Source organism: Callithrix jacchus, chromosome 6 (genome assembly GCF_049354715.1).
Source record: "Callithrix jacchus isolate 240 chromosome 6, calJac240_pri, whole genome shotgun sequence".
Taxonomy (NCBI): domain Eukaryota; kingdom Metazoa; phylum Chordata; class Mammalia; order Primates; family Cebidae; genus Callithrix; species Callithrix jacchus.
Genome location: NC_133507.1, coordinates 129486304 through 129514289, shown reverse-complemented (window position 1 = coordinate 129514289; position 27986 = coordinate 129486304). Strand labels below are relative to the sequence as shown.

At 40.9% G+C, this 27986-nt stretch overlaps 1 protein-coding gene and 1 pseudogene across 8 annotated transcripts in view; both read left to right on the top strand.

Moving 5' to 3' along the window:
• Positions 1-27986, top strand: part of PLEKHM3 (pleckstrin homology domain containing M3) — a 242470-nt gene that overhangs the window by 1496 nt on the left and 212988 nt on the right. For all 8 annotated transcript variants that reach the window (XM_078328319.1, XM_078328318.1, XM_035305489.3 and 5 more), the window contains exon 2: positions 23503-24423. In XM_078328319.1, coding sequence (XP_078184445.1) covers positions 23817-24423 — 607 coding nt within the window. In that variant the 5' untranslated portion in view covers positions 23503-23816. The remainder of the gene's footprint in view (positions 1-23502; positions 24424-27986) is intronic.
• Positions 5129-5222, top strand: LOC118154964 (U6 spliceosomal RNA; annotated as a pseudogene).

Sequence of the window (27986 nt, the reverse complement as noted above, 5' to 3'; positions counted from 1 at the left end):
TTTACAGTATACTGGGTTACAGCAAAAACTATAAAGCCGGGCTGGTTCAGACTGAATTCCTGCCCGGTCACTTCCTAGTTGTGTAATCTTGGGCAGTTTACTTAGCTTTTCTGTGTCCTAATCTGTAGACTGGGAATAATAACAGTACTGACCTCATTAGGGTTTTTATTATTGTTATTGTTATTTTATTTTATTTTGAGACAGGGTCTTGCTCTGTCACTCAGGCTGGAGTGCAGTGGCGTGATCATGGCTCACTGCAGTCTCGACTTCCCAAGCTCAAGAGATCCTCCCACTTCAGCCTCCCATGTGACTGGGACCATAGGCACATGCCACCACACCTGGCTAATTTTTGTATTTTTGGCAGAGATGAGGTTTTGCCATGTTGCCCAGGCTGGTCTTGAACTCCTGAGCTCAAGGCTTAGAACAGTACCTGGCATATAGTAATTGCTATATACATGTTTGTTAACGAATATATAAAATAAAAATATGCCAGTATTGAAAGTGGAATGGTGATCACCAGGGCCTGGAGGGAGGGAAGCAATGGGGATTTGTTGTTTAATGCGGCGGTCCCCAACCTTTTTGGCACCAGGGACTGGAAGACCGTTTTTCCACAGAGGGGGTAGTGTGGGGTGGGGGAGTAGAGGGGAATAATCTCAGGATGAAACTGTTCTACCTCAGATCATCAGGCATTAATTAGATTCTCATAAGGAGCATCCAACCTAGACCCCTTGCATGCACAGTTCACAATAAGGTTCGTACTCCTGTAAGAATCTAATGCTGCTGATAATCTGACAGGAAGCGGAGCTCAGGGGGTAATGCTTGGCTAGTCCACCACTCACCTGCTGTGTGGCCCAGATCCTAACAGGCCATGGGCCAGTACCAGTCTGCAGGCATGGGGGTTGGGACTCCTGGTTTAATGGGTATAGAGCTGCAGTTCTGCAAGATGAAGAGTTCTGGAGACTGGCTGCACAACAGTGTGAATGTACTTAATACTGAACTGTACACTTAAAAATGGTTACAATGGGACTGGATATGAAGGCTCAGGACTGTAATTCCAGTGATTTGGGAGGCTGTGGTGGGAGCACTGCTTGAACCCAAGAGTTAGCAGTTAAGGGAGGTATGATTATGTCTCTGCAAACCAGTCTGGGCAACCTAGCAAGACCATGTCTTAAAAAAAAAAAAGGTTAATATGGTAAATTTTATATTATATGTATTTTACCACAATTAAAAAATTTTAAATACTAGTGTGAGCAAAGTTATGTCTTCAAACTTTTATTAGCATGCTGCAACCCCATTCATAGTTGCCTTTGCCATTATGGAAATGCAGCTTCTGGCCGTCATTCACTTTTTTAGTAGAGTCATGTAATTGAGATTTAATTATAGAGAATACAAACAAATGATAAGAACGACACTTAAGACTATGTGAGGGGGCCGGGCGCGATGGCTCACACCTGTAATCCCAGTACTTTGGGAGGCCGAGGCCGGTGGATCACGAGGTCAAGAGATCCAGACCATACTGGTCAACATGGTGAAACCCCATCTCTACTAAAAATACAAAAAAAATTATCTGGGCATGGTGGCGTGTGCCTGTAATCCCAGCTACTCAGGAGGCTGAGGCAGGAGAATTGCCTGAACCCAGGAGGCGGAGGTTGTGGTGAGCCAAGATCGCGCCATTGCACTCCAGCCTGGGTAACAAGAGCGAACCTCAGTCTCAAAAAAAAAAAAAGACTATGTGAGGCAGAATTCTAAAAATGCCTCTCTACTAAAATTGCTCTCTGTAATCTGTGAAACCTGTGCATATAATATCACTTTCCTGATTATGTTATGTGGCACAGTTGAATTTAAAATGGCAAGATTTTCTGGGTTGGTCTAATCTAAATAAAAGTAGAGAGCTTTCTCTGTCTGGGAAATTGGAGAGACTTAAAGCAGGAGAAGGACTTGGCATGCTGTTGCTGTGTTGAAAGTGGAGGGGAACTGTTGAGGAGGAATTTGGGCAGCCTTGAGGAGTACTGGAGGTCTGGAGTTGCTGAGGGTGGCCCCAGCTACCAACCAGCATAGAAAGAAATGGGGACGTCTGACATGAGGAACTAGAATCTGTCAACAATCCCAATAAGCTCGTAACTGGATTCTTTACCTGAGTTTCTATTAACAGATAAGAGCTCAGCCTGGCCACCACCTTGGTTCCAGCCTTGTGTGAGAGTTCTGAGCAGAGAACCCAGCCAAGCCCATCCAGACTTCTGACCTTCAGAACCGAGAAAATAAATAGGTGTTGTTTTAAGTTACTAAGTTTGTAGAAATGTGTTATGCACCTAATACGGAAACAAAAATTGAAATAATAGCAAAGTATCATTTTTTCCAAATCTCAAATTAACATAAATTTTAAAAATCGTCCACACCAGTTAGTGTGCAGCGCACGAGACACTTGCAAACTCTAGGAGGGATGCACAATTGCTGTCACCTTTCTGAACAGCTCATTGGGTGAATGTAGGAAAAGTCTCAATGATGCTCCTACCGTTTGACCCAGTAATTCCATTTCTATGGTCCATCCAAAGGAATTTATCAGAAATATTTTAAAAGTTAATGTTCAGAGATGCTCAATATGACTTTAATTAGAAAAAAATGTAATAACCTAAATGCCCCAAAATGAGAACTATGGTGTTGTCAAAAGATACAGTGTTATATAGACACTAAGAAGGATTTTTTAATGAAGAAGTTTAACAGCGTGGAAAGGTGTTACCAATGATTGCTAGGTGTGGAGAAGTGTGACAGAAAACGGTATCTATAATAAGCTCTGAACTATGTTTTAAAAAAATCTGGCTAGGCACGGTGGTTCATGCCTGTAATCCTAGCACTTTGGGAGGCCAGGGCAGGCGAATCACGAAGTCAGGAGTTTGAGACTAGTCTGGCCAACATGGTGAAACCCCGTCTCTACTAAAAATACAAAAAATTAACTGGGTGTGGTGGCAGGCACCTATAATCTCACCTACTCAGGAGGCTGAGGCAGGAGAATCACTTGAACCCAAGAGATGGAGGTTGCAGTGAGCCAAGATCATACCACTGCACTCCAGCCTTGCGACAGAGCAAGGCTCTGTCTCAAAAAACAAAAGAAAACAAAAACCAAATCTACATAAGGAAAGGGCTGAAAGGGCCACGATGGGGCAGTGCTTTTTTCCAGTGGAGGGTGAATAGGCATTGTTTATTTTGCCTTTTATTTTCTTCCATATTTTCAAAATGGCAAGCAATGAACATGTAGTACTTACTTATAATCACAAAAGTCAATAAACATTATTTTAAAAGCTGTTAAGTTTCTACATTGTGGGAAATACAATGGCTGTAAAACATAGTGCAGTCAAATACTGGAGATAAAATCCATTAATAAGTATGTGGCAGAAAGTGATTTTTTAAAGAAAATAAGATAGAAAACAAATTATTGAAAAGATTGAAAATAAAGTTGGAAACTATTTCATAGTAGGGCAGTAAGTGAAAGCTTCATGGTAGAAGGATCACTGAATTTCATATAGAAGTCATAGAAAAAGAAGGCACATGTATTTGTTTTCTCATAGATTGATGGACTTAGGTTTGGGCTATGGACCCAGGTTAATAATACTAGTGGGAAACAACTGTGAAGAATATGTAACCATTTGCAAAAAAAAAAAAAATGGTGCCTGATTAGGAAAACCAAGCTGGACCTAGCCCAATAACACCTGAATTTAAAAAATCCAAAGCTAATATTTACTGAATATTTATGAGATACTTGACATACTCTATTACAGTTTAGTCTTGTATATAGCCTTTGCTTAAGACTTGAAGTCAGTCATTTGCATATTTAAGAAGTAGGCAGATAGACAGGTACTAGTTTAATGAGTAGTTTCAAAAGACCTGACTTTAATGGGAACTTGGAGAAGATTAGATTGTTTGGGCAGATTTTTTTAGGATTCTTTAGATAGTTTCCAGGAGCACCAAGCTACTGCTGCTGTTAGTTTTATTTTACCATTGTCCCCCTATCCTATTTCACGTCATCCTGTCCTCCAACATCCTTAGAAAAGTACAGTGTCTGTGGCCCCACTGGTCGCTGGCCAAATGCTGATTTGCTTCAGCAAGTATTAACCCCTTAAAAGAAAAGATATGGTGGGATATCCAGCAAGGAGTTGTTTTTTTCTTCTTGCTTTCTTCTTTTAGATTACATTTGGTATTTGGTTCATAAGGAAGTGAACTATGTCATAGCTTGGAGTTTCTGATGCAGGCCAATTAATTCAGAGAACTCAGTGCTGAGTGAGAGTGTGATAAAAATGACCACCAGCAATAAATTCCATGCATTATGTTTGCTCTGTTTCATTGGCTGCTATGGATCATACTAGACATTGAAAAACATGTCTAATTTACCCTTGTGCTGACAAGGTAAAAGTTTTATTTGTTCTGTATGTGTAATTAATCTTAATGACAGTATGAGTTACGAGCAAAAACCAAAGTCAAAATACGGAGGCCATTGCACTGAGATGTCAGGCACGCTGTTTTCATTAACATTTGGTTTTTCATACACTTGTTAATTGTTGAATTATGTGGTTCAAATAGAATCCCCCAATTATATGCCACATTTATGAGCATGGTAGGGATTTATTTACCCAGTTCTCCTGACTCATGTAACCAGTTTATAATTTAGTACAAACTAAAGCTGTCCTGTCTGTCATTATCCAGTTTACCTGTGAATGCTTATCTAACTGGAACATTGTTAAATATCCAATTCACCTTGTGTTCTCTAGATGTGGTTATATAAATGTTTATTTTTTAGTTACAGAACAAGAAACATGTAGTACAGGTTAGAAACATCAGAAATATAACTAGCAGATCTTTTGCTCCAGGAATTAGCTGAATGCTCTGCTTCTATAGGTTCTTGATCCACTTTTACCAGTGCTCTAACTTTTCCAGAACAACTTCTCTTCCACCTTCAGGGATTCATTGATTTGTTGATTCAGCAGTAAAGAATGGAGCACTTGTTTTGTGCCATGGCATAGTACTTGGAGCTAGGAATGCAACTTGAACAAGGCAGGCACAGTCCATGCCTTCGTGAAGCTTACAGTCTAGTGGGGGAGACAGACAGAAAACAGGCCATTTGAAAATAACTTGCGGCTTGCTTCAGCAGCACGTACACTAAAATGGAAATGACACAGAGAGTAGCATGGCTTCTGTACAGGGATGACATGCAAATTTGTGAAGAGATCTTTCAGGTAATGTTAAGATATGTATGGTTTATACAAATGGCAAAAAATTATAAAGTAAAAACAATAGTTTGAGATATAATAATGGAGGAAATCTGGGTGCTATGGGAGCATATAAGAGGCCATTCAGGGCCAGGTGTGGTGGCTCACGCCTATAATTCCAGCACTTTGGGAGGCCAAGGTGGGCGGATCATAGAGAGAAGTTATTCCTCATCAAGGACTGGACAGCTGAATTAGAATTAGCCAGGTTGTGTGTTGGGGGGCGGGGGAGGTAAGGAGGGAAACAGGGTGGGTGAGAAAGCATGTGGAAATTCCAGGTTTGGTTTCGTTTTCAGACAGGGTCTTGTTCTATTGCCCAGGCTGGAGTGCAGTGGCATGATGATAGCTCACTGTAGCCTCAAACTGCTGAGCCCAAGCCATCCTCCTACCTCAGCCTACTGAATAGCTAGGACTATAGGCTCAGGTCCCCACACCTGGTTAACATTTTAAATTTTTTTTGTAGAGATGGGGTCTCACTATGTTGTTCAGGTGGTCTTGAACCCCTAGCCTCAATAAATCCTCCCACCTTGGCCTCCCAAAGTGCTGGGATTACAGGTGTGAGCCACCATACCTGCTGTATTTCTATAAATCCTTTTTTTTTTTTTTTTTTTTGAGATGCTGTGGCACAACCACAGCCCAAAGTGCTGGGATTACAGGCATGAGCCACTGTGCCTGGCCTCTATAAATTCTTCATATGTAAATACAGAGAGGGGTTGAGGTGGGACTGGGTGTGGGGTGAGGGTAGGGATGGAGGGAGAGATTCAAGAGATAAGGCCAAGAAGGTAAGTGGCCATGAACTCTTTCAGGTAATGTTAAGATGTGTGTAGTTTATCCAAGTGGCAATAGGGTTTTAATTTCAGAAAGAACATTTTGGTTTCAGTGTGGTGAATGGATTAGAGGAGGGCAAGACTGAAGGGAAGAAAATTGGATGGTGGTGATTGAATGAAGGCACTGGAGACAGAGAAATGGGTGGATGTGGCCAGTGTTGTAGATGAGAATTCATATGACTTGCTGATTGGAGTGAAGGAGCCGGAAGGATCAAGAATGATGTTTGTCTTTTGGAGACAGAGGATATGTCCTTATTCTATGGTGGATACTGGGAGGAGGGGCAGGTTTGAGATAGATGAAGCATTCACCATTGCATTTGCAGGTCTAGAGCTTGAGAGTAATATGTTTCTTGTCTGCCACTTGGATTGCAGCTGAAGCCACAGGATGGAGAAGATAACTCAGGGGGAGAACAGAAGAGAACTAAATAAGAGGGTTGTGGGCAAAATGGGAACACCCACATTTATGATATGGGCATAGGAAGGGGAGCCCGTAGAGGGTAGTGGGAGGAGCATCCAGAGTTGAAGGAGAAATACCAGGAGAAACTGCATCCGTGAATTCATGAGAGCAGTGCAAGGAGTGGGTGATCAGTAGGTCAAATACTGCTGTGTGGTTAGGTCAGATACTAAGTGAAAAGTCTTTAGGGTTTAGCAAAGAGAGAATCATTGGTGATCTTTTCCTATGAAGTTTCAGCTGGGGCAGAATCAAACTGCTTCTTGAAGGGAGAATGAATGGGCAATGAGAAATGGAGTCAGAAAGTATAAAGAACAAGTTTTTTCAAGAAACTTACAAGAAAAAAGAGAGGAAGGGGAAAGTATCCTAGCTGTAGGAAAACTTGGGCAGCAAAGGTGGGTTTTTTTTTTCATTTTTTCTTTTTGAGAAGTGATATTTCTTTTGAATTTTTATGCAACACTTGTGCCACTCAATCCCGCCTTTCCAAGACCACCAGAGAAGCTGATGCACAGCAACTCCTACTGTCTTTAAAATGCAGGAGGAACCCTGGAGTAGATTAAAACCTTATTTCAAAGCTTCCTAAACTGATTGCTGTCACCACTCTCTCCACCAGTTCGTTGGTTTATAATGGTGATCAAAGAGAATGTGGTGACCTTTTCCTTGGTATCAGACACCAATAGGCATTATGTGCACTGCTCTGGAGTCCATAAAACACCACATTATGTTATTTGATTTGCACTCCAAAAAAAGGTGAGACAGGTATCCTTATTTGCCCTACATCACAGACAAAGTATAGTTGGCCCTCTGAATCTGTGGGTTCCACATCCGTAAATTCAACCAACCATGCATCAAAAATATTAGGAAAAAAAATTCCACAAAGTTCCAAAAGGCAAAACTTGAGTTTGCTAAATGCTGAGTACTACATTGACTCCACCAGATGAGAGGATGTGTAGGCACTGTAATAGATATTGTAAGTAACCTAGAGATGACTTATGGGAGGATGTTCATAGGTTATATGCAAATATTATACAATTTTATATAAGGGCCTTGAGCATCCGCAGATTTTAATGTCTGAGGGGATCCTGGAACCAGTCCCCCATGGATTCTGGTAACTGAAATTCAGATTCAAGTCGCTTGTTCAGAATCACACTTCTGGTAATGATAAATAGAAAGTTAAGACCCAGATCGGCTAATTCCAAATATTGTGGTTCAAAAGTGGTTGCCACACACTGAAAGGTTAGCTAAGATCTCTGTATTTTCATGGTAGCATGGTAATATGAAACCTGGGCATAACTTTTTTTTTTTGAGACAGGGTCTTACTCTGCCACCCACGTTGGGATACAGTGACATAATCTTGGCTCACTGCAACCTCTGCCTCCCAGGCTCCAGCAGTTCTCCCACCTCAGCCTCCTGAGTAGTTGGGACCAGAGGCATACACCACCATGCCTGGCTAGTTTTTTGTATTTTTGGTAGAGTCAGGGTGTTACCCTGTTCCCCAAGCTGATCTTGAACTCCTGAGTTTAGGAGATCCACCCTCCTTGGCCTCCCAAAGTGCTGGGATTATAAGCATGAACCACTACACCCAGCCAGCATGTCATCTTTTAGTAGATTTTAGAAACAAGATTGAAAGTTGTAGGTCAATTTTGTTATTTTGTTTGAACCCCACATACATTGATATTTGCCTGTCCCCCCAAAAAAGTCAAGTTAGTTTTAGAAAGAGGCAATTCATTTTATTTTATTTTTATTTTTTTGAGATGGAGACTCTCTCTGTCACCAGGTTGGAGTGCAATGGGGCAATCTTGGCTCACTGCAACCTCTGTCTCCCGGGTTCAAGTGATTCTCCTGCCTCAGCCTCCTGAGTAGCTGGAATTATAGGCATCCGCCACCACAGCCAGCTAATTTTTATATTTTTAGTAGAAATGGGGTTTCACCATGTTGGCCAGTCTAGTCTTGAACTCCTGACCTCAGGTGATCCACCTACCTTGGCCTCCCAAAGTGCTGGGATGGCAGGCATGAGCCACTGCGCCTGGCTGGCAATTTATTTAAATATGCCTTAATCATTAAAATATGTTTGAATTATTGATTGTAACATCCAATTTGAAATATTTCTTTTAATTCTTTTGACAGAAACATTTGTTTGCAGGTTGTTTTAAGCAAACATTTTTACAAGTGTTTCTATTTATTGGCTAAATGAAAAATGATGTCGCAGGGAAACACTAGTAAAAGGTTTGGGCAATTAGGACTATGTAAACATTTGCAGAAGCACTTGTTTCGCCTAAATGAAGTCACAGTTATTATACCCTTGCAAACATTCCAAGTAATGTGTCCAAGGTCACTAAGAGAATTGAGGGTAGCTATTTAGTTAGAGAACAACTTTTTGCTGTGTTTATTCAGGAACCTGTCTTCTACCATTCCCTTAGGGAACTTATAATAACATAGAAGTATTATAGAGATGATTTTTGTTAAAAAAAATTAAGTATAAACTACTTCCCAGGTGTAAAGATGATATTTAGAAATTAACTCTCTGGGTCATGGGATTAACAAACATTTTAAAATAAATAATAGTTAAAGTTACTGGTGTTTGACAACTAAAATTTGAAGCACCATGTTCATGTACCTAAAATGTTAGCCATATTATCCCAGGGTAATTAATTTGCTCTAGAATTGTCATATGGGGCTTTGTGTGTATCTTAGAGTCTTGTTTCTACTCACTGACCGTATTTCCTTAGACAAGTAACTTCATCTTTTAAAATCTCAGTTTCCTTGTCTGTAAAGTAGTAATCATAGCAGCTCTCTAACAGGGTGGTTAGGATTTAACAACATAATGCAGTAAAGGATTAACATACATTAAGTAGTAAGTACTTTAGTAAGTATGCAATAAATATTAGCTATAACTTTTTTTTTTTTTTGAGACGGAGTCTGTGTTCTCAGGCTGGAGTGCAGTGGTGTGATCTCGGCTCACTGCAACTTCCACCTCCTGGGTTCAAGTGATTCTCCTGCCTCAGCCTCCCAAGTTGCTGGGACTACAGGTGCACCCTACCACACCCAGCTAATTTTTGTATTTTTAGTAGAGACAGGCTTTCACCATGTTGGCTAGGATGGTCTCCTGACGTTGTGATCCACCCATCTCGGCCTCCCAAAGTGCTGGGATTACAGGTGTCAGCCACTGAGCCCAGCCCGCTATAACTTTTTAATCTTGGTTTTAGATTAGGACTTACAAGAACTATATTTTGTTTTTAAACATTTTATCAAATACAGCATTCCATCTTTAACACATGTCCATCCACATTGAGGGAGTCCTCTGCAGGATATGTTTAATGAGTTTAGTATAGCCGTAGCAGTCCCTGACTCAGCTGTTTGAGTCCTAGCTATCAAATGTCTATCATGCTAATGTCAGAGCAAAACAATCCAAGAAGTATGGATTAATCATAGTTCCAGAATTCAACTTCAGAATGTTCACACATTGTTTGATAAAAATCTGTGCCATGCTAATGATAATAGCCCATAATAAATTTAGAAACTGTTTTTTTTTTTAATTGTTGTTTCGATTTACTTTTAATTTTTAGAGACAGAGTTTCGCTCTTATTGCCATGCTGAAGTGCAATGGCATGATCTCGGTTCACCACAACCTCCACCTCCTGGGTTCAAGCAATTTTCCTGCCTCAGCCTCCCAAGTAGCTGGGACTACAGGCATGCACCACCATGCCCAGCTAATTTTTTGTATTTTTGGTAGAGACAGGGTTTCACCATGTTGGCCAAACTAGTCTCGAACTCCTGACCTCAGGTGATCCACCTGCCTCGGCTTCCCAAAGTGCTGGGATTACAGGCATGAGCCACTGCACCCGGCCAGCAGAAACTGTTTTAATATAAACCCAGATTAGGGAGATGAAAATATAGTTTCTAGTAATCTTTTTTTATATTATTATTATTTTTTAAAGAGGGTTTCACCATGTTGGCCAGGATGGTTTTGATTTCTTGACCTTGTGATCTACCCGCCTCGGCCTCCCAAAGTGCTGGGATTGCAGGTGTGAGCCCCCACGCCCAGCCTAGTTCCTCGTATTCTTATCCTTCATACCTTATACAATTTTATCCTATGTGATGGGCAGAGATTTTTCTGTCCTTCAGTCTGTGCATAGTTAAATGACAAACACTCATTCTGCTATTTGCCTTATTTTGTGCTTATCTTTGAGGGTCAGAGACAGTGTTTTGTCTCCCTTTGCCAGCCTCGCTTGTTTCCTGACTAAATTCCTAAGAGGCTGATTCGTAGCCAAGATTGTTGTCACAGATTCAGTCCAAAAGGGAGGGAAAGGTCATAGATGCAGCTCATCACTGCTGAGTATATCTGCCCTTTCAAACAAGAGGTGAGTCACCTTTTTGCTTAGATCTTATCACTGGTCTGGTACTCTTGCGCATTTAACAAAGACCCGGGCCCACTTTTTAGCAGGTTAAGTTCAGCAGAGACAGAAAATAAATAAATTAATTACTTCTCTCATACATTTATTCTAAATGCCCATAGAAACTGGTTTTGTGAATGTGTGCTAACCCATAAGCCAGTTGTTGTTTTGAAAGTTAAAGTTGTAAGTATTCGCCCTTCTGCTAATCAGTTGCAATGCCCAAAAGAGTTAAAGTCAACAGGAAGTGAGGGAATTATTCATTTCCCATGACATCCTCACCACCCAGCAAAGGCCTTCTGTTGTACAGGAATGTGTCTGTGGGTCGGAAAGACTTGAACAGAGTGTGAAGAAGCCCTTTGCATTCTCGCCTTCCATGTGTGCGGTTGTTAGTTTACATAGTGCTCACTCTTTGGTGGAACCTTTGAGGCTATTATTGTAGGCAGACAGCTTCATGCCAGAAGCAGCATGATTTCATTTCTTTTTTTTTTTTTGAGTTGGAGTCTTGCCCCTGTCACAGAGGCTGGAGTACAGTAGCACGATCTCAGCTCACTGCAACCTCCAACTCCCAGATTCAAGCGATTCTTCTTCCTTAGCCTCCTGAGTAGTTGGGATTACAGGTGTGTGCCACCATGCCCAGCTAATTTTTGTATTTTTAGTAGAGACGGGGTTTTGTCATGTTGTCAGGCTGGTCTCAAACTCCTGACCTCAGGTGATCCACCCACCTCTGCCTCCCAAAGTGTTAGAATTACAAGTGTGAGCCACCACACCGGCAAGAAGCAGCATGATTTCTAGAGAAGGTATGATTGCTTTTGTTTTATATTTGTCTGTTTTCTTTGTCTTTTATTTCTTTTGACTGAAGTAATCTCTGTATACCTATCATTGTCATTTAATTGTGTTCTGTTACTTAAGATTCTTTATTGTCCCTTAATTAGTAGTGATTCCTTGTTTGTACTTGTATGACACCTTTTGTATACTTTCATTAAAGTGCTTTTTATACTTGGTTTTATGGTGTCATTCTCCAATAGCTATTTAGCTCTTGCAGGAGCTGTGTTTTGTGTCTCTAACATCTTAATGTTTGGTTACTTGGTCCATCCTCTGTAAATGCTTATTGAGGATAAATCGTTATGTGGTTAGAAATCAGCTAACTTCTAATAGGAATAGTAATTGTTTTATTAGAGTTTATTAAAAACTTTCACATACTTTGTTCACATTTGTGCTTCTCTGCTTTCTAAGGTATATGGGAGCAGGCATGGGCAGGATTTCCATTTTGCAGATAAGAAGGGCACAGAGACCCTGAGTCAGCCTGACTTGCTGGATGTCAGTTAGCTTAGAAGGCAGTGCGGGGACATGACCCTTTCCTGGTGTCATGAATTTATGTTCTTCCCATTGCCACACTTCCCTCCCACTGAACAAACTCAGTACTTAGTCTGAGTGGCTCAGGGGTTGGATTCAACCTACTCATTCCTTGTTTATGGTCCTTCTAACATCAGGGCCCCTGTGCGATTTAAGGTAATTTAAAAGGTAATTGAACTTGGGTGGCCCAGAGGACTCAGTAATTAGGCAAGGATTCCAGGAACTTTGTTTTCTTCTCTTTGGGAACTACAAGTGACAATAAATTAGTCACCTTGGGTTCTCTTTCATCATCTTTAAAATAGTCCCACTACTTTACTCTCCTCTCTTTTTTGAGTTTACTACAGGTATGTATTAAGAAGTTTATCAGGCTGGGCACAGTGGCTCATGCCTGTAATCGCAACACTTTGGGAGGCCAAGGCCGGTGGATCACCAGTTATCTTTGGGCAACAGATAACGTATTCTTTTATCCAAAGCAAGTGAAATTAATAAATATGTAGAAACCAATAGCTCCCTGAAAGACAGGGTCTCTATAATGCTAATATACCATTAATAATATTGTTCCACTGCCAGTAAAATTCCAAAGGACTCCACAATAAAGACAAGGATTTTTTTTTGAGACAGAGTCTTGCACTGTCACCCTGGCTAGAGTGCAGTGTTCTCAGCTCACTGCAACTTCCGCCTCCACATCCTGGGTACAAATGATTCTCCTGCCTCAGCCTCCCAAGTAGCTGGAATTATAGGCACCCACCATCATGCCCAGGAGTTCAAGATCAGCCTGGCCAACATGGTGAAACCCCATCTCTACTAAAAATACATAAAATTAGCCAGGTGTGGTGGCAGGTGCCTGTAATCCCAGCTACTCAGGAGGCTGAGTTAGGAGAATTGCTAGAACCCAGGAGATGGATGTTGCAGCAAGCCAAGATCACGCCATTGCAACAAGAGTGAAACTCCATCTCAAAAAAAAAAAAGAAGTTTATCAAACACTTTTTTATTATTATTTCCATGGGTTTGTGAGGAACAGGTGGTATTTGGTTACTAAGTTCTTTAGTGGTGACTTGTCATATTTTGGTGCACCCATCCCTCAAACAGTATACCCTGAACCCAATTTGTAGTCTTTTATCTCTCATCCTCTTCCCATCCTTTCCCCCTAAGTCCCCAAAGTCTGTTGTCTCATTCTTATGCCTTTGAATCCTCATAGCTTAGTTCCCATTTATGAGTGAGAACATATGATATTTGGGTTTTCATTCCTGAGTTACTTCACTTAGAATAGTAGTCTTCAGTTGCATCCAGGTTGCTGCAAATGCCATTAATTCATTCTTTTTTTATGGCTGACTAGTAATCCATCACATATATATGTAACTGTGATACACATACACACACACACATATATATCACAGTTTCTTTCCACTCATTCATTGAATGATGGGCATTTGGGCTGGTTCTTCATTTTTGCAACTGCAAATTGTGCTGCTATAAACATGAATGAGCAAGTGTCTTTTCCTCTGGGTAGATACCCAGTATTGGGATTGCTGGGTCAAATGATAGTTCTACTTCCAGTTCTTTAAGGAATCTCCACACTGTTTTTTATAGTGGTTGTACTAGTTTACATTCTTATCAGCAGTATAGCGGTGTTCCCTTTTCACCACATCCACGCCAACATCTATTATTTTTTTATTTTTTGATTATGGCCATTCTTGCAGGAGTGAGGTGCATTGTGGTTTTGACTTGCATTTCCCTGATCATTAGTGATGTTGAACATATTTTCCTATGTGTGTGGGCCATTTGTTATCAAGCACTTTATTCTAAACCATACATGTGAAAATGATTATTCTCAGTAAAAGCAAAGTGATTTTTCCTGAGATTAACTCAGTTTTAGGAGTTTTGTAAGATAATTAGATGAAACACAGTCCTGTATTAAACTTAAAAGCACAGCCTCTATTACTCAGGCTCAAGTAGAAGATTTAACTAGTTATGTGAACGGATGACATCCTTAAATCTACTTCCCCAGCCCTTTCTGGGTATCTTGCATGTTTGATCTCACTGTACGTCCTTGTTGTTACATTCATTGTTGCAGTCAGCCACACTAGCTGGCTTGGCTCAGATGGAACCTACCTGCACCTCACCAGTTACTCCTGTTGCAGTTGGAGGCTGATATGGTTTTTATCATGGAAGTTTTGGCCTTCTTCATCTCAGTCTCCAGATGAAGCTAATTCAAGAGGTTCTTTTGTTTGTTTTCTAATCACCATTCCCTGCCATGGAGGCAAACAGAGATGGAAAACATCAGGTCTGCATTTTTAGACATTACATAACTGAAGTTTGTGTCTGCCTGCTTTGTTTCTAAGAGCAGGACATGTTGGATCTCTGGTGGTTTTATGAAAATGGGCTTCCCAACCAGAAGTTTTGCTTTCCAATTTGACATAAAGGTGCAGTAATGCTTCTGCCTTCAGTAACAAAGCAATCTGAGTTTAAAATGCCATGCTTATATTTAGTTAAGTTTCTGGGGCAGCAAACAATAAACATGTGCAGAGATGACTGAAAAATGCTTTAAATGAATTGTTGGGGCTTTTTCAAAGGGAACATCTCATTACTGGTGTTGTAAAGAGCTTGAGCTCTGAGTCACTGGAAAGTGAATAACAGCCAAGTTGCTGTTATTGTAGTGGTTCACAGGCAATTCCTAAGTAATGCATAGGTGCTTTGGTTTCCATAAAAGATCTGAGTGAGGTCTTTGCTACCTGATCTTTGCATGTTATTTTTAAGCCCTGGTTTTAATACCTAGGAAGCCGTTTCTACCACGAAAAAAATGTAAAAGCTTGAGTCAACATAATGTTTTGGAAAGTATGTTAAATTTTACTTCAACGAGCATATAAGGAATTCAAATATAATTTTGCCAGAAAACTAGAGTGATATATATATTTACAGATGTCAGTGCTTTGAAAATATACAATTTCTTCAGTTATTCATTCAACAAATGCTTACTAAGTACCCCCTGTATACTAACCACAGTTCCAGGCCCAATGAGAGTTATACAAATGCTTACTGAGTACCCCCTGTATACTAACCACAGTTTCGGGCCCAATGAGAGTTATACAAATGCTTACTGAGTACCCCCTGTATACTAACCACAGTTCCAGGCCCAGTGAGAGTTATACAAATGCTTACTGAGTACCCCCTGTATACTAACCACAGTTCCAGGCCCAGTGAGAGTTATACAAATGCTTACTGAGTACCCCCTGTATACTAACCACAGTTCCAGGCCCAATGAGAGTTATACAAATGCTTACTGAGTACCCCCTGTATACTAACCACAGTTCCAGGCCCAGTGAGAGTTATACAAATGCTTACTGAGTACCCCCTGTATACTAACCACAGTTCCAGGCCCAGTGAGAGCTATACAAATGCTTACTGAGTACCCCCTGTATACTAACCACAGTTCCAGGCCCAATGAGAGTTATACAAATGCTTACTGAGTACCCCCTGTATACTAACCACAGTTCCAGGCCCAGTGAGAGCTATACAAATGCTTACTGAGTACCCCCTGTATACTAACCACAGTTCCAGGCCCAATGAGAGTTATACAAATGGAAGAGGGCAGAATTGCTGCTTTCAAGTTCCTCTAAGTCCAGTAGGTAGGCGTGTGGCCTCACACAAGTTACTTGATATCATTGAGCTTCCTCATTTGTAAAATGAGGGTAATAGCATCCATATTACACATTTTGGGACTTAGATATATAAAGTACCAAGCAACATACTTGGCACAAAATAGGCTTTTGATAACTTATAATTATTATCATCATTGTCATTTGAGAAAGAACATGCAGCATGCAGTATATGTTGTGGGGGAGGTACCAAAGACATTCTGTGGCAGTTCAAAGAAAGAACAGACCATTTTAGGATCAGGGACCCAAAAAAGGTTGCGGAAGAGGTGGCATTTGAGCTGGGCCTTGAAGAATAGAATTTCAGTAGGTAGAGGTGGGAAGAGAGTATTTCAGAGATAACTGCAAGCCTCTTCTGAAATAACTGGAAGAGCATAATGTTTGAATAATAGCATTCCATTTGGAGGAAAAGAGTGTGCAAATTTAAATAGAAAGTTGGAATGGCAAACTAGCCCAAGATTGTGAAAGGCCTAGAGTGTCAGGTTAAAGAGTTGAAGCTTGTCAATGGGAGCTTCATCGAAGGGTTTCTCTGGTGCCCAGAACAGTGTCCAGCCCATAGTAGGCACTCAGCAAATACTCATTGAGTAAATAACTGAGTATGGTTTTAGATAAATGAAGCTTAGTAAGCCAGGTAGAAATGTCTTACAAATAGCAGGGAACATAGGACCAGAGGTCAATTCTGAGATTGAGACTGAAGGTAGAAATTTGAACAGCATAAATATAGAAGAAGTTATTGGAGTTGCACGTGTGGATAAATTGATTTAAGGAGAATATCATGTAGCTCTAGCTAGAGAAGAGAGCTCAGACAACGCCCATATTTGATAAGACCAGGAAGGGAAGGAAGAAAATGGAGACTGAATAGGTAGAAATGAGAAGAAAGCCTTAGTGAATGTAGTACTTATGAAACCCTGGGAAGAAACTTTTAAGGAGGGGCTGTTTAACAGCATAAGAAGGTTAAGGACTTTGAAAACACTGATGGCTGTGTAATGGGGAGGTCCCTTGGTAGCTGTAGAAGAGAAGTTCAATTGAGTGGGTCTTGCGTCAGGTTGTAAAGTATAAATAGCCACAGCACTCCCTGGGACATTTCTTTTGGTCTGTTTTTTTTTTTTTCATGGTTAGTATTTACTGGTATTTGCTTTTCTTGGAGCATGCATTTAAACAAACAGTGTGCCCAAACTGTATATATAGTTTTGATTCAAATTAAATATTGGATGAAAGTATACCTAACTATTGACTTACTTTAACTGAGTTATGAGATCATGACTGATTTTTATTTTCTTTTCCATGTCTGTCACTATTTTCCAGAGTTTCCACAAATACACACACACACACACACACACTCTCACATATGTATGTTATATTTATTTATTTATTTATTTATTTATTTATTTTGAGACAGGCTCTCACTCTGTCGCCCAGGCTGGAGTGCAGTAGTGCAGTTACAGCTTACTGCAACCTTGAACTCCTGGGGTCAAGGGATCCTTTTGCCTTAGTCCCCTGAGTAGCTGGGACTACAGGCACATGCCACCACATCTGACTAATTTTTAATTTTTGTTTTTAGAGAAAAGGTCTCACTGTGTTGCCTAGGCTGGTCTTAAACTCCTGGCCTCAAGTAATCCTCCTGCCTCAGCCTCCCAAAGTGCTGGGATTACAGGCATGAGCCACCACCTCCAGCCCAAATTATTTTTGTAATGGTATGCTCTTTATGTATTGTGGCAATAATCTTTTCTTCCACTGAAACTTAGATACAATGTAGCCATTTAATGTTTGCTCCAAACCTGTGAAAATGGGATTCCATCTGTGTTTCTAGCTGTCTGCTTCATCTGATAGCCCCCTGAGCTCTTTTTTATGAGGTCCACCCTGGCACCATTTCCTTGCCTGCGGCTTGTGGCATGCCTGCGCTCCATCGACATCCTTACATTGCCACGTAGCCTCGTGGTCCAGAAAGGCCATTTTACTAGGGGCAGATCCTCTTGTGGATCCTTCACATTATGTAATTCTTAGACAATTCTCAGTCAGTCACAACCTTAAATCAAAGTGAAGATCATGTGAGAGCCCAGAATGTTGACCATCCTTGTAATCACCCTTGGCTCTTATTTTTGAAAATTAATAGACAGATATAAATTATGCTTGGTGTCTTTGCCATTGCCGTTTTCTTCCCAGTCCAGCTGCTTCTAAAATGATATGGCCCCAGACACTTTCAGCACTCACAATTTCTGAGCCACTTAAGAGGGAGGAAGTCAGCGCATTTACCATCCAGCTCAGGAGGACACGGCATCTCTGTATGAGTCAGGGTAGAATTATTACTCATAAGTGCTTCTGCCTCTGTGTGGGAGAACTACTGTATTCATCCTGTTAATTAGCCTTGCCTAACAATCATGTAAACAACAGATTTCTTTGTTAGGAAATAGCAATACACTGATTCTCCATCCTGTTACGTTTGATGCATGCATAGGATTCTTTGGGTTGAGCTCTTTTATTACCCTACTGACAAATGGACCTCAATTTCTCAATGTATTAAATAGGGGAATATCCCTTCTTACAGAAAGGGTATTCTATACAAATATAAGATAAAATATCTATAGATCGCTGAGTTTGGCTGAAAAGCAGCGTATTATAAATAGTTTGTTGCTGACTTTGCCTTTGTTGGATTGACAGATCTTTCCAGGGAGAGAAGAGGAACACGTGGTTGTTGAATGGGTGAGGTCCAGTGGAGTGCTCCATAATTATATAGCAGTTTACATTTGTACAGGCATGTTGGAGCAGCTTCCTAGTGAATGATCCACATGCAATGCAATTTGATATTAGCAACTCTGTGGGATACAGGTAGCTGAGTAAGGCATGCAGAGGTTAAATGGTTTCCCAGAGGCCACCCAGCAAGTGTGTGGTTGAGCCAGATTTAGAACACAGTTCTAATTAGCTCCTGATTTCCAGTTTTGTACTGAGGCAAACCACACCGCACCCACACGCTGATCTTATTCCCTTCACTTTGTCTCCTTTATATTTTGACCTACCTGAATATATTATTATATTTTGATTAATTTCAAAACCAAATGAGACAAGCTAGTAAGAAGTACTCAATTATAGAAATTAAACTTGACATCAGACTCTTATACTGTAGTGAATTTGAGGGCTATAGAGCCCAGGAAAAAGATGAAATTCCAAAGAATAAGGTTGGAAAACAGAGTCTAAAAGAAGGAAGACAGAGATTGTATAGGAGGATACACAAGAAGGGCGGCGGTCCCTGCAGTCAAGTAGCCCAGAGTTTAGAGTAGGTTCTACAGAGATTGGCCAATCATTCCGGTACAATGTGGCAAATGCAGGGTGCTATGAGAGCCTGAACAATTAGAAAAGGTTCCTTAACTTGGACAAAAGCATGGAGGAGTAAAACAAAAAGGTGGGTGGGTATTGGTGAAGAACTTTAATTTGGAGAAGTGGATAGGTCATGAGGCGCTCTCTCTTATGCAACAAGACATCAATGCATTTGTTCAACACGTGTCTATTTAGTGTATGTGTGTGTGTGTGTGTGTGTGTGTGTGTGTGTGTGCGTGCACGCCAAACACTATTCCGTGTATTTGGGGTACATTAGTGAACACAGTGAATACAAATTCCTGGACTCGTAGAGCTTATATTTTAGTGGAGAGAGAGAGAAAAACACTAAATGTTAAATAAGTCAATTAAATGATATGTTAAAAGAAAAATGCTTAAGGAAAAGGGTACCTCAAGCCAGGTGATAAGGTTAACGTGAACAGTAGTAAGTCATGTTCGTAGTATATACCCTTAATATTATATGATGAGAATGGTACTTTACCTCTGTGGACTTCCTCTCGAAAACATAGCCCTGGTTTCATGATGAGAAAAACATCAAACAAATCCAGAATGAAGGGCATTCTATGAAATACTTGACTAGTACTCCTAAAAACTGTCAAAGTCATCAAAAACAGGTAGAGTCTCAGACACTGTCATAGCCAAGACAAGCCCAAAGAAACATGACAACTAAATGTCATGTGGTATCCTGTATTGGATCCTGGAATAGATTGAGGACATTAGGGAAATTTGAAGAATTCTGAAGAAAGTATAGACTATAATTAATAATAATGTAACAATATTGGTTCATTAATTGTGATAAATATATCATACTAATGTAAGATATTACATAGAGGAAACTGAGCATGGGTGTATCGGAACTAAGCATATTATCTTTGCAATAATTCTATAGATATAAAACTGTTGGCTGGGAGTGGTGGCTCACGACTGTAGTCCTAGCACCTTGGGAGGTGTAGGCAGGTGGATCACCAGAGTTCAAGAGTTCAAGACCAGCCTGGTCAACATGGTGAAACGCTGTCTCTACTAAAAATACAACAATTAATCAGGCGTGGTGGTGGGCGCCTATGATCCCAGCTACTCAGGAGGCTGAGGCAGGAGAATCATTTGAACCTGAGGGACAGAGGTTGCAGTGAGCCGAGACTGTGCCACTTCACTCCAACCTGGGTAAAAGAGCAAAACTCTATCTCAAAAAAAAAACCAAAACAACTATTTTAAAATGAAAAGTTTATTTAAACAAAAGCAGAGTAAAAGAGATCAAGAGTCTAGGGCAGAGAAGTTCATTACAATTTTAAAGAGGGTGGTCAGGTAGGTCAGGTCATATGAACAATTACTTAGGGAGAGAGTTGTTCATGTTGGGGTATCTGGGGGAACAGCAAATGCAAAGGCCCTGAGGTGAGAACTTGCCTGCATGTATGAAAGTGCTCATGAGGCTTCTTACCTTCTTTGGGCCTCAGTGTTTTATTCTATGAAATGCTAAGGTTGAAAAGATTATCTCAAAGGCCAGTTTCCTTATCTAACAGTCTATGGGTTTAGACCATGTGGTATAGAAGTATTCCACCAGCCAGCATGGCCATCAATAGTTATATGCTTTTCTTTTTTTAATTTTTGTTTTTTTTTTTTTTGAGACAGGGTCTTGCTTGGTTGCCCAGGCTGGAGTGTAGTGGTGTAATCTTGGCTTGTTGCAACCTTCAACTCCTGGGTTCAAACAATCTTCCCACCTCAGTCTCCTGAGTAACTGGGATTACAGGTGCACACCACCATGACTGGCTCATTTTTGTATTTTTAGTAGAGATGATGTTTCACCATGTTGGCCAGGCTTGTCTCAAACTTTTGGCAAAGGAAGTGATCTACCTACCTCCCAAAGTGCTGGGATTACAGGCATGAGCTACTTCACCTGGCCTGTTAGATACTTCTAACCAGCCTCCAGATACCAAGCCAGAAGCATAAAAAAGAATATTTCTAGCTGGGCACAGTGGCTCACACCTGTAATCCCAGCACTTCGGGAGGCTGAGGCAGGCGGATCACCTGAGGTCAGGAGTTCGAAACTAGCCTGGGCAAAATGGTGAAACCCCATGTTTAAAAAAAAAAAAAAAAAGAATATTTCTAGATAGTTTGATAAATAATAAAAAAAGAAATAATAATTACTTTGAGGGTGATTTATACTTTCTCTATCACGAATAAAGACTGAATTTGAAACACTGGATAAGAAAAGGAATATCAGTGATCTTCAGTGAACAACTTAATGCTCTGAACCTTGGCGCCTCTTTTATAAAATGAGAAACTTGTACTTTGTTTATGTTCATTTCAATTTTTAGTAAGGAAAGCACTAAAATATTTCTTATATTTATATATATTTCTGTCTCTGGCATACAAATTGAAATTGGAAAATATCCCAAGTTTCAAAATTACAGAAGCACTAAAAACACTGTTACACAGTCGGAGAGACTGAAGGTTTAACTTTAGGTAGACTCAGGAAAAATAAAAACCCTGTTTACAGCTAGAAAAGTTTTATTACTAATATATATCTTTAAAAATAAATCTGTGCCTTGCTTCATGAAGTACTAACATAATAAATATCAAAATATATAAAAGTAGACAAATTCATAGTCATTATCACTTTGCAAGAGGTTCTATAGAGGTCCTATGAACTGCAAACCTCCTTGATACTCCTAAAATAAAGGTCTATATATATGAGTTTAATTTACATGTGTTAAGCAAGGTAGTTTGGTGCTGTTGACATATAAATGTAATGGTTTAATGACCTAAGTGGTAAACATTAATTTAACCATAAAAATTGTGAAGTTTTAACAAAGAAAGCACATCTGTCTACCTTTGTGGCAACGTATATGTATTAGTCCATTTTCACGCTGCTGATAAAGATATACCCAAGTCTGGGTAATTTACAAAAGAAAGAGTTTTATTGGACTTAAAATTCCATATGGCTGAGGAGGCCTCACAAACATGATGGAAGGTGAAAGGCACATCTCACGTGGCGTCAGACAAGAGAAGAACTTCTGCAGAGAAACTCTTCTTTTTAAAACTACCAAATCTCATGAGACTTACTCACTACCGCAAGAACAGCATGGGAAAGAACTGCCTCTATGATTCAGTTACCTCCCACTGGGTCCATCCCACAACACATGGGAATTCAAGATGAGATTTGGGTGGGGACACAGCCAAACCATATCAGTATATAATGGTGTTGCTAATTGCCTAGTTTTGCCTACTTATAAGAAGTTAAGGATTAAAAAAGCCCTTGCCTAATTGTTTCGTTTGTTTGTTTTGGTAAAGATGCAAAGGTATATGTGACAGTTGGGTACTTGAAATGTGACTAGTGTGACTGAGGAACTTTAATTTTACTAAATTTAAATGTGAATGGTCATAATGACTAGTGTCTACTGTACTGGATAGCATCATTGTCAAGGTCTGCTGTAATTTGGCCTGGACTTGATGATCTAGTGTTTCCTGGAAAGCATGGGTTACTGCTCATGTAGGATTCTTTCTGGCCAGGTGGAGATGTAAGATTTGGGGCTTGAGTTCTGGAGGGAGAAAAGGATGAACTCAAGCCTGCCACTCAGGCTGCGGCTTCACCTTAAGCTCTTTGATACGCTATAGATTAGATCCATGCTCTGAGGCCAATCCTAGAAGTCTTGGGGAATTTGGAGCCTGAAACCCCAAGAATGCCGGAGCAATTCTGAAGTCCAGAGTCATCATCATGCATTATGTAATCGAAGTCTAAGAAACACAAGCACAGTCACATTTGGATTTTTAAAAGGGCAGAACTTCCTTCTCGGCTTCCCTGTTGCACCTGTAAACCTAACAAATCATCAGTGCTTTCAAAGTTTGTGAAAGGATGCAAGCATTTATGACTTTTAGACTGATTACACTACAGGCCCCGTCACAGAATTCCTAGTCTCTCTTGCTTACTATTTTAGGTCAGCATACCAGAGATTTGCCAGGGCAGTCTTTTCACAAATGCTCTCAAAGCACTTTCTCTGTGTGAGCAAAAGCTGTTGACCTTAATTCCTCTTATCAAGTGCTCCACCCTGCTCCATGTAAGTTTTTATCCGAAGCGGGTAGTGATATGTATTACTGACAGAGGCACTTCTGCATAAGTGTTGTCTGCCTTTGTGCTTGGCTGCCAGAGAAGAGGTGTAAAGGAGGGAAAGTAATTTGGCAGATTTGTGTGCTATAGAATACAGTGAACCATGTGCCAATGTTATCCTGTTTATTTTCTTCCAGGAAATCACGGATTGGCATGGCATTGCTTTGACAAGTACTTCCTGTTGTCTTCACAGAAGTCTCTCTGCAGAATAATCTCAAAGGAATATTTGGTCTCCCAAATATTAATGCCCATTACCCACTGAAAAATGCTCTTAATTGCTGGGAAAACATCAACCACCCTTGTGTTTAGCCTGCTCCAGGAAGCCCAATGAAGCTTTCTTCCAGTTGTTTCCATAGCTGTATTGCTGAAGTACCTCTCTTGGTTGGGTGAATGTTCATGAAGCCATTTCTTGAACCAGCTTAGGAGGCTGAGGCCTCCTGGAGCCTGTGACATGGAAGCTTTGGAAGTGGATGATATCAGCCCGGCCTTAGAAGTTACAGAGGAGTTCTTTAGTACTTTGGATAGTAAGCTAGAAAAGGCTGTGCAGCAAGCAGAGGTTTATGGAATCCAGGAAGTCCCTGAACTGGTGGGGCATGAGGTACTCAGTAACATCACAGACAGTGGTGCTATGAGAAATGTGGCCTCCCTGGGCAAGGGGGGCATGATTTGGGACCACTGTAAGAGCAGGCTCTTAGAAACCAAAGCTCAAAATGTCTTCCCTGCCAAAGAACAGTTTATGGTCCAGAAAGGGATGACCCCAGATAATCTTTCCTGGATGGAACAAAAGGAAGCATCGACCTTTAATTTTTTCAATATCTGTCAGCGTCGGCGGGACCGGCCTCGTTCTGTAAACGATTTACTGGATGAGACCTCTACTTTCAAGCCAGGGCATGCTCGATCACGATCAGATATTACCCAAGTGGACTGGAAGGTGGTCCTCAAAACCACACCTTTGCAGCAGCAGCAGCAGCAGTCTTCCCTTCAAGGCCTGCACTTTACCAGGCCATCTTTTCTGTTGCCCTCACCAAGTAAGATAGAAGATGCTCAAGGAAATACCGGTATGTTTTTAAATGTTATTTATTTCTTTATTTTTTTCTTTTTGGGGCTGTGACTCAGATAAGTTTGTATGTTTTTATATCTGACTTCTACTGAACAATTGTTGATTTTTCCTTTGTCTCTCTTGATCTGCCTCATGACAATCTTACGCTCCAGCATTCATTTCTGGGCTTGCTTATTTAAGCTCCCTCTTCCATTTTCTTGTATATTTTACCAGGCCTCAGGTCAACAGTCTTATTATCTTCCTAAAAGGCATTTAGTGAAAAGACAATTATGGTAAATTCTCCCTTTCTAATCTTGTATGTTAGAATCAGAATACTCTCATGCTTAATGTATTAATAGTATTTTCCTGTGCACATTGTATGTTACTGCCTATTCCTATAGTAGATCGTATATTGGGCTGAGCCTATGCTAGGAAGGATTTAAAGATGTGTGAAGACACAATCCTTGCCCTAAAGCACTTTTCATAAGACTCAAGAAGGTACTTGGTAATGAGAGACCATAGATGGGCCATTGAAATGTATGTGACGGACCTTCATTTTACTCTGTCCATATGAGTGAGTGGCAGTGACTGTAAAAGGACAGAAGAAGGAGAAGACACTGTGGGTTGGGCTTCGCAAGGCTTGGCTTGCAAGGGGACATGGAACTTGAGCTACATCTGGAAGGACACTAAGATGCAGACAGTCACAGGACATGACACTTGGTCAGGATTATTGTGTAATCAAAGGTGAGGAGAAGGGCGTTCAGAAGAGAGCAAGCAGACCTTGGTGCGTAGAACAAGGGACTCCATGGCCAGCAGTGGAAGGAAATGGCTGGAGAGGGTGGTTAGGTCCTCCTTCATGATGGAGGGTCTTGAATTTCCTTTCTCTTCATATTTTATACACATATATGTGCACATGAATATGTACTCATGAACTTGCTCTTCTGTGAGTATACAACCAACTCTCTCCATTTTCCCCAGTGTTTCTGGAAAGATTTCCTTTTCAAATCCTTTCCTTTTTTCTACTCAAATTCATGACTTGTAATTCCTTGTCTTCTCTCCTAGGCTCTCACCATTCTTCTAAACATCTAGCCAAGGGTAGTGACCATGGAAGTAAAAAGAAAAGGACATTATATGCATTTTTTTCTTTTTTTTAAATTCCGTTTTTAGAGACAAGGTCTTATTCTGTCTCCCAGGCTGGAATATGATGGTGTAACTGTAGCTCATTGCAACCTCAAACTCTTGGGCTCAAGGGATCCTCCCACATCAGCCTCTGAAGCAGCTGGGATTACAGGCAGACACCACCATGCCCAGCTAGTTTTTTCAGTTTTGTTTTTAGAGATGGAGTCTTGCTATGTTGGCATGGCTGGACTTGAGTTCCTATGCTCAAGCAGTCCTTCCACTTCAGCTTCCCAAGTAGCTGGAATGACAGGCATGAGCCACCACACCTGGCTAAGAAAAGGATATTTTATTTTATTTTTTTTTTTTTTGAGACAGAGTTTCGCTCTTGTTACCCAGGCTGGAGTGCAATGGCGCGATCTCGGCTCACCGCAACCTCCACCTCCTGGGTTCAGGCAATTCTCCTGCCTCAGCCTCCTGAGTAGCCGGGATTACAGGCACGCGTCACCATGCCCAGCTAATTTTTTGTATTTTAGTAGAGACGGGGTTTCACCATGTTGACCAGGTTGGTCTCGATCTCTCGACCTCGTGATCCACCTGCCTCGGCCTCCCAAAGTGCTGGGATTACAGGCTTGAGCCACCGCACCCGGCCCAGAAAAGGATATTTTAAAGCAGAAGACTTGATAACTGATTAGATATTAAGGGACATGGCTGGGCACGGTAGCTCATGCCTGTAATCCCAGCACTTTGGGAGGAGGCAAGCAATTGAGGTCAGAGATCAGTCTAGACAACATGTCGAAAATCTATTACCATGGTTTTTGCAAAACCACAAAAATTAGCTGGGCTTGGTGGCACACACCTGTAGTCCCAGCTACTCAGGAGACTGAGAGGCACAAAAATCGCTTGAACCCAGGAGGTGGAGGTTGCAGTGAGCCGAGTTTGCACCACTGCACTCCAGCCTGGGCGACAGGGGGAGACTCTATCACACACACACAAAACAGATATTAAGGGGCATACAAGTTGCTGTAAGCCCATTGCCTAGCAGAATGATAGCTTTGCCTGAGCTCATGTATAAGAAGGCGCACTTTCTGATTTGCAAATAACCTCAGTAGCTTTTTTAGTTTCTTGGCATTCATATAGGTTTTTATCATAAAACCTCCTTAACCATTCTAAATCCATGGTGTAGCCAAGTTAAGAGGGTGTCATATTTCCAATTGTGTTTTTCCAATCTTGTTTTGATTGTAAATGTGAGAACTCAACCTTCCTTAGGTTTTTTAAAGACCTGAACTACTGCTTTGAGTGCTTAACAGATCATGAGAATTATTTTCTAATTCTCATGTTTAAAAAAAGTTTAATATTAAATTATATTGAAATATGAGAACTGAGTGGTATTTTGAAAAGTCAACTGTAACATGGCATTTGCAAGTATTGATATAATATATTCTACCATTTATTTATTTATTTATTTTCCGAGAGTATCTCACTCAGATACCCAGATTGGAGTGCCATGGTGTGAATCATAGCTCACTGCAGCCTCAATCCCCCTAGCTCATGCAATCCTTCCGCCTCAGCCTTCCAAATAGCTGGGACTACAGGCGTGTGCCACCGTGCTTGGCTAATTTTTAATTATTATTATTTTTAGTAGAGACAAGGTTTTGCTATATTGCCTAGGCTGGTCTGGGACTCCTGGGCTCAAGCAATCCTCCCACCTAGGCCTCCCAACTGTTGAGGTTACAGGTGTGAGCCACTGCTCCCAGCCACAGCCACCTTTAGTCATCTAGGAGATAGACATCCTAACAGGAATTAGCAAATGTGGGTAAATGGCATGCCAAGTTTTGTTTTGTTTTTTTTTCTGAGACGGAGTCTTGCTCTGTTGCCCAGGCTGGAGTACAGTGGCGCGATCTTGGCTCACTGCAACCTCTGCCTCCTGGTTCAAGCATTTCTCTTGCCTCAGCCTCTGAGTGGCTGGGATTACATGTCTGTACCACCATGCCCAGCTAATTTTTGTATTTTTAGTAGAGACAGGAATTCACCTTGTTGGTCAGGTTGGTCTTGAACTCTTGACCTCGTGATCCACTCTCCTCAGCCTCCCAAAGTGCTGAGATTACAGGTGTGAGCCACCGTGCCTGGCCGGCATGCCAAGTTTTTGACACCTTTTCTTTCTGCCATTCTCTGGAGAGCAGGCAAGATAAATCATGTTCCTATCACTCATCAGGTGAAGGACAAGGGCAAGCAGTGGCTACCCATTCTCAGGCTGGAGTTCTAGACTGCATGACTGATCACCTATTCTGATGCCGGTATTCTCACAAGCATTCGTGGCAGGGGGTATGCCAACATCCAGGTGCATACTAGTCAAAATCAGCCAAGATCTGAGTCAAGTTGACTTTAAAACCTTTGAAGTTAGTGATCCAAACTGAAGAAAGTCTCATTTCTCCTGAGGAATATGCCAAAAGCAGAGGAAGACAG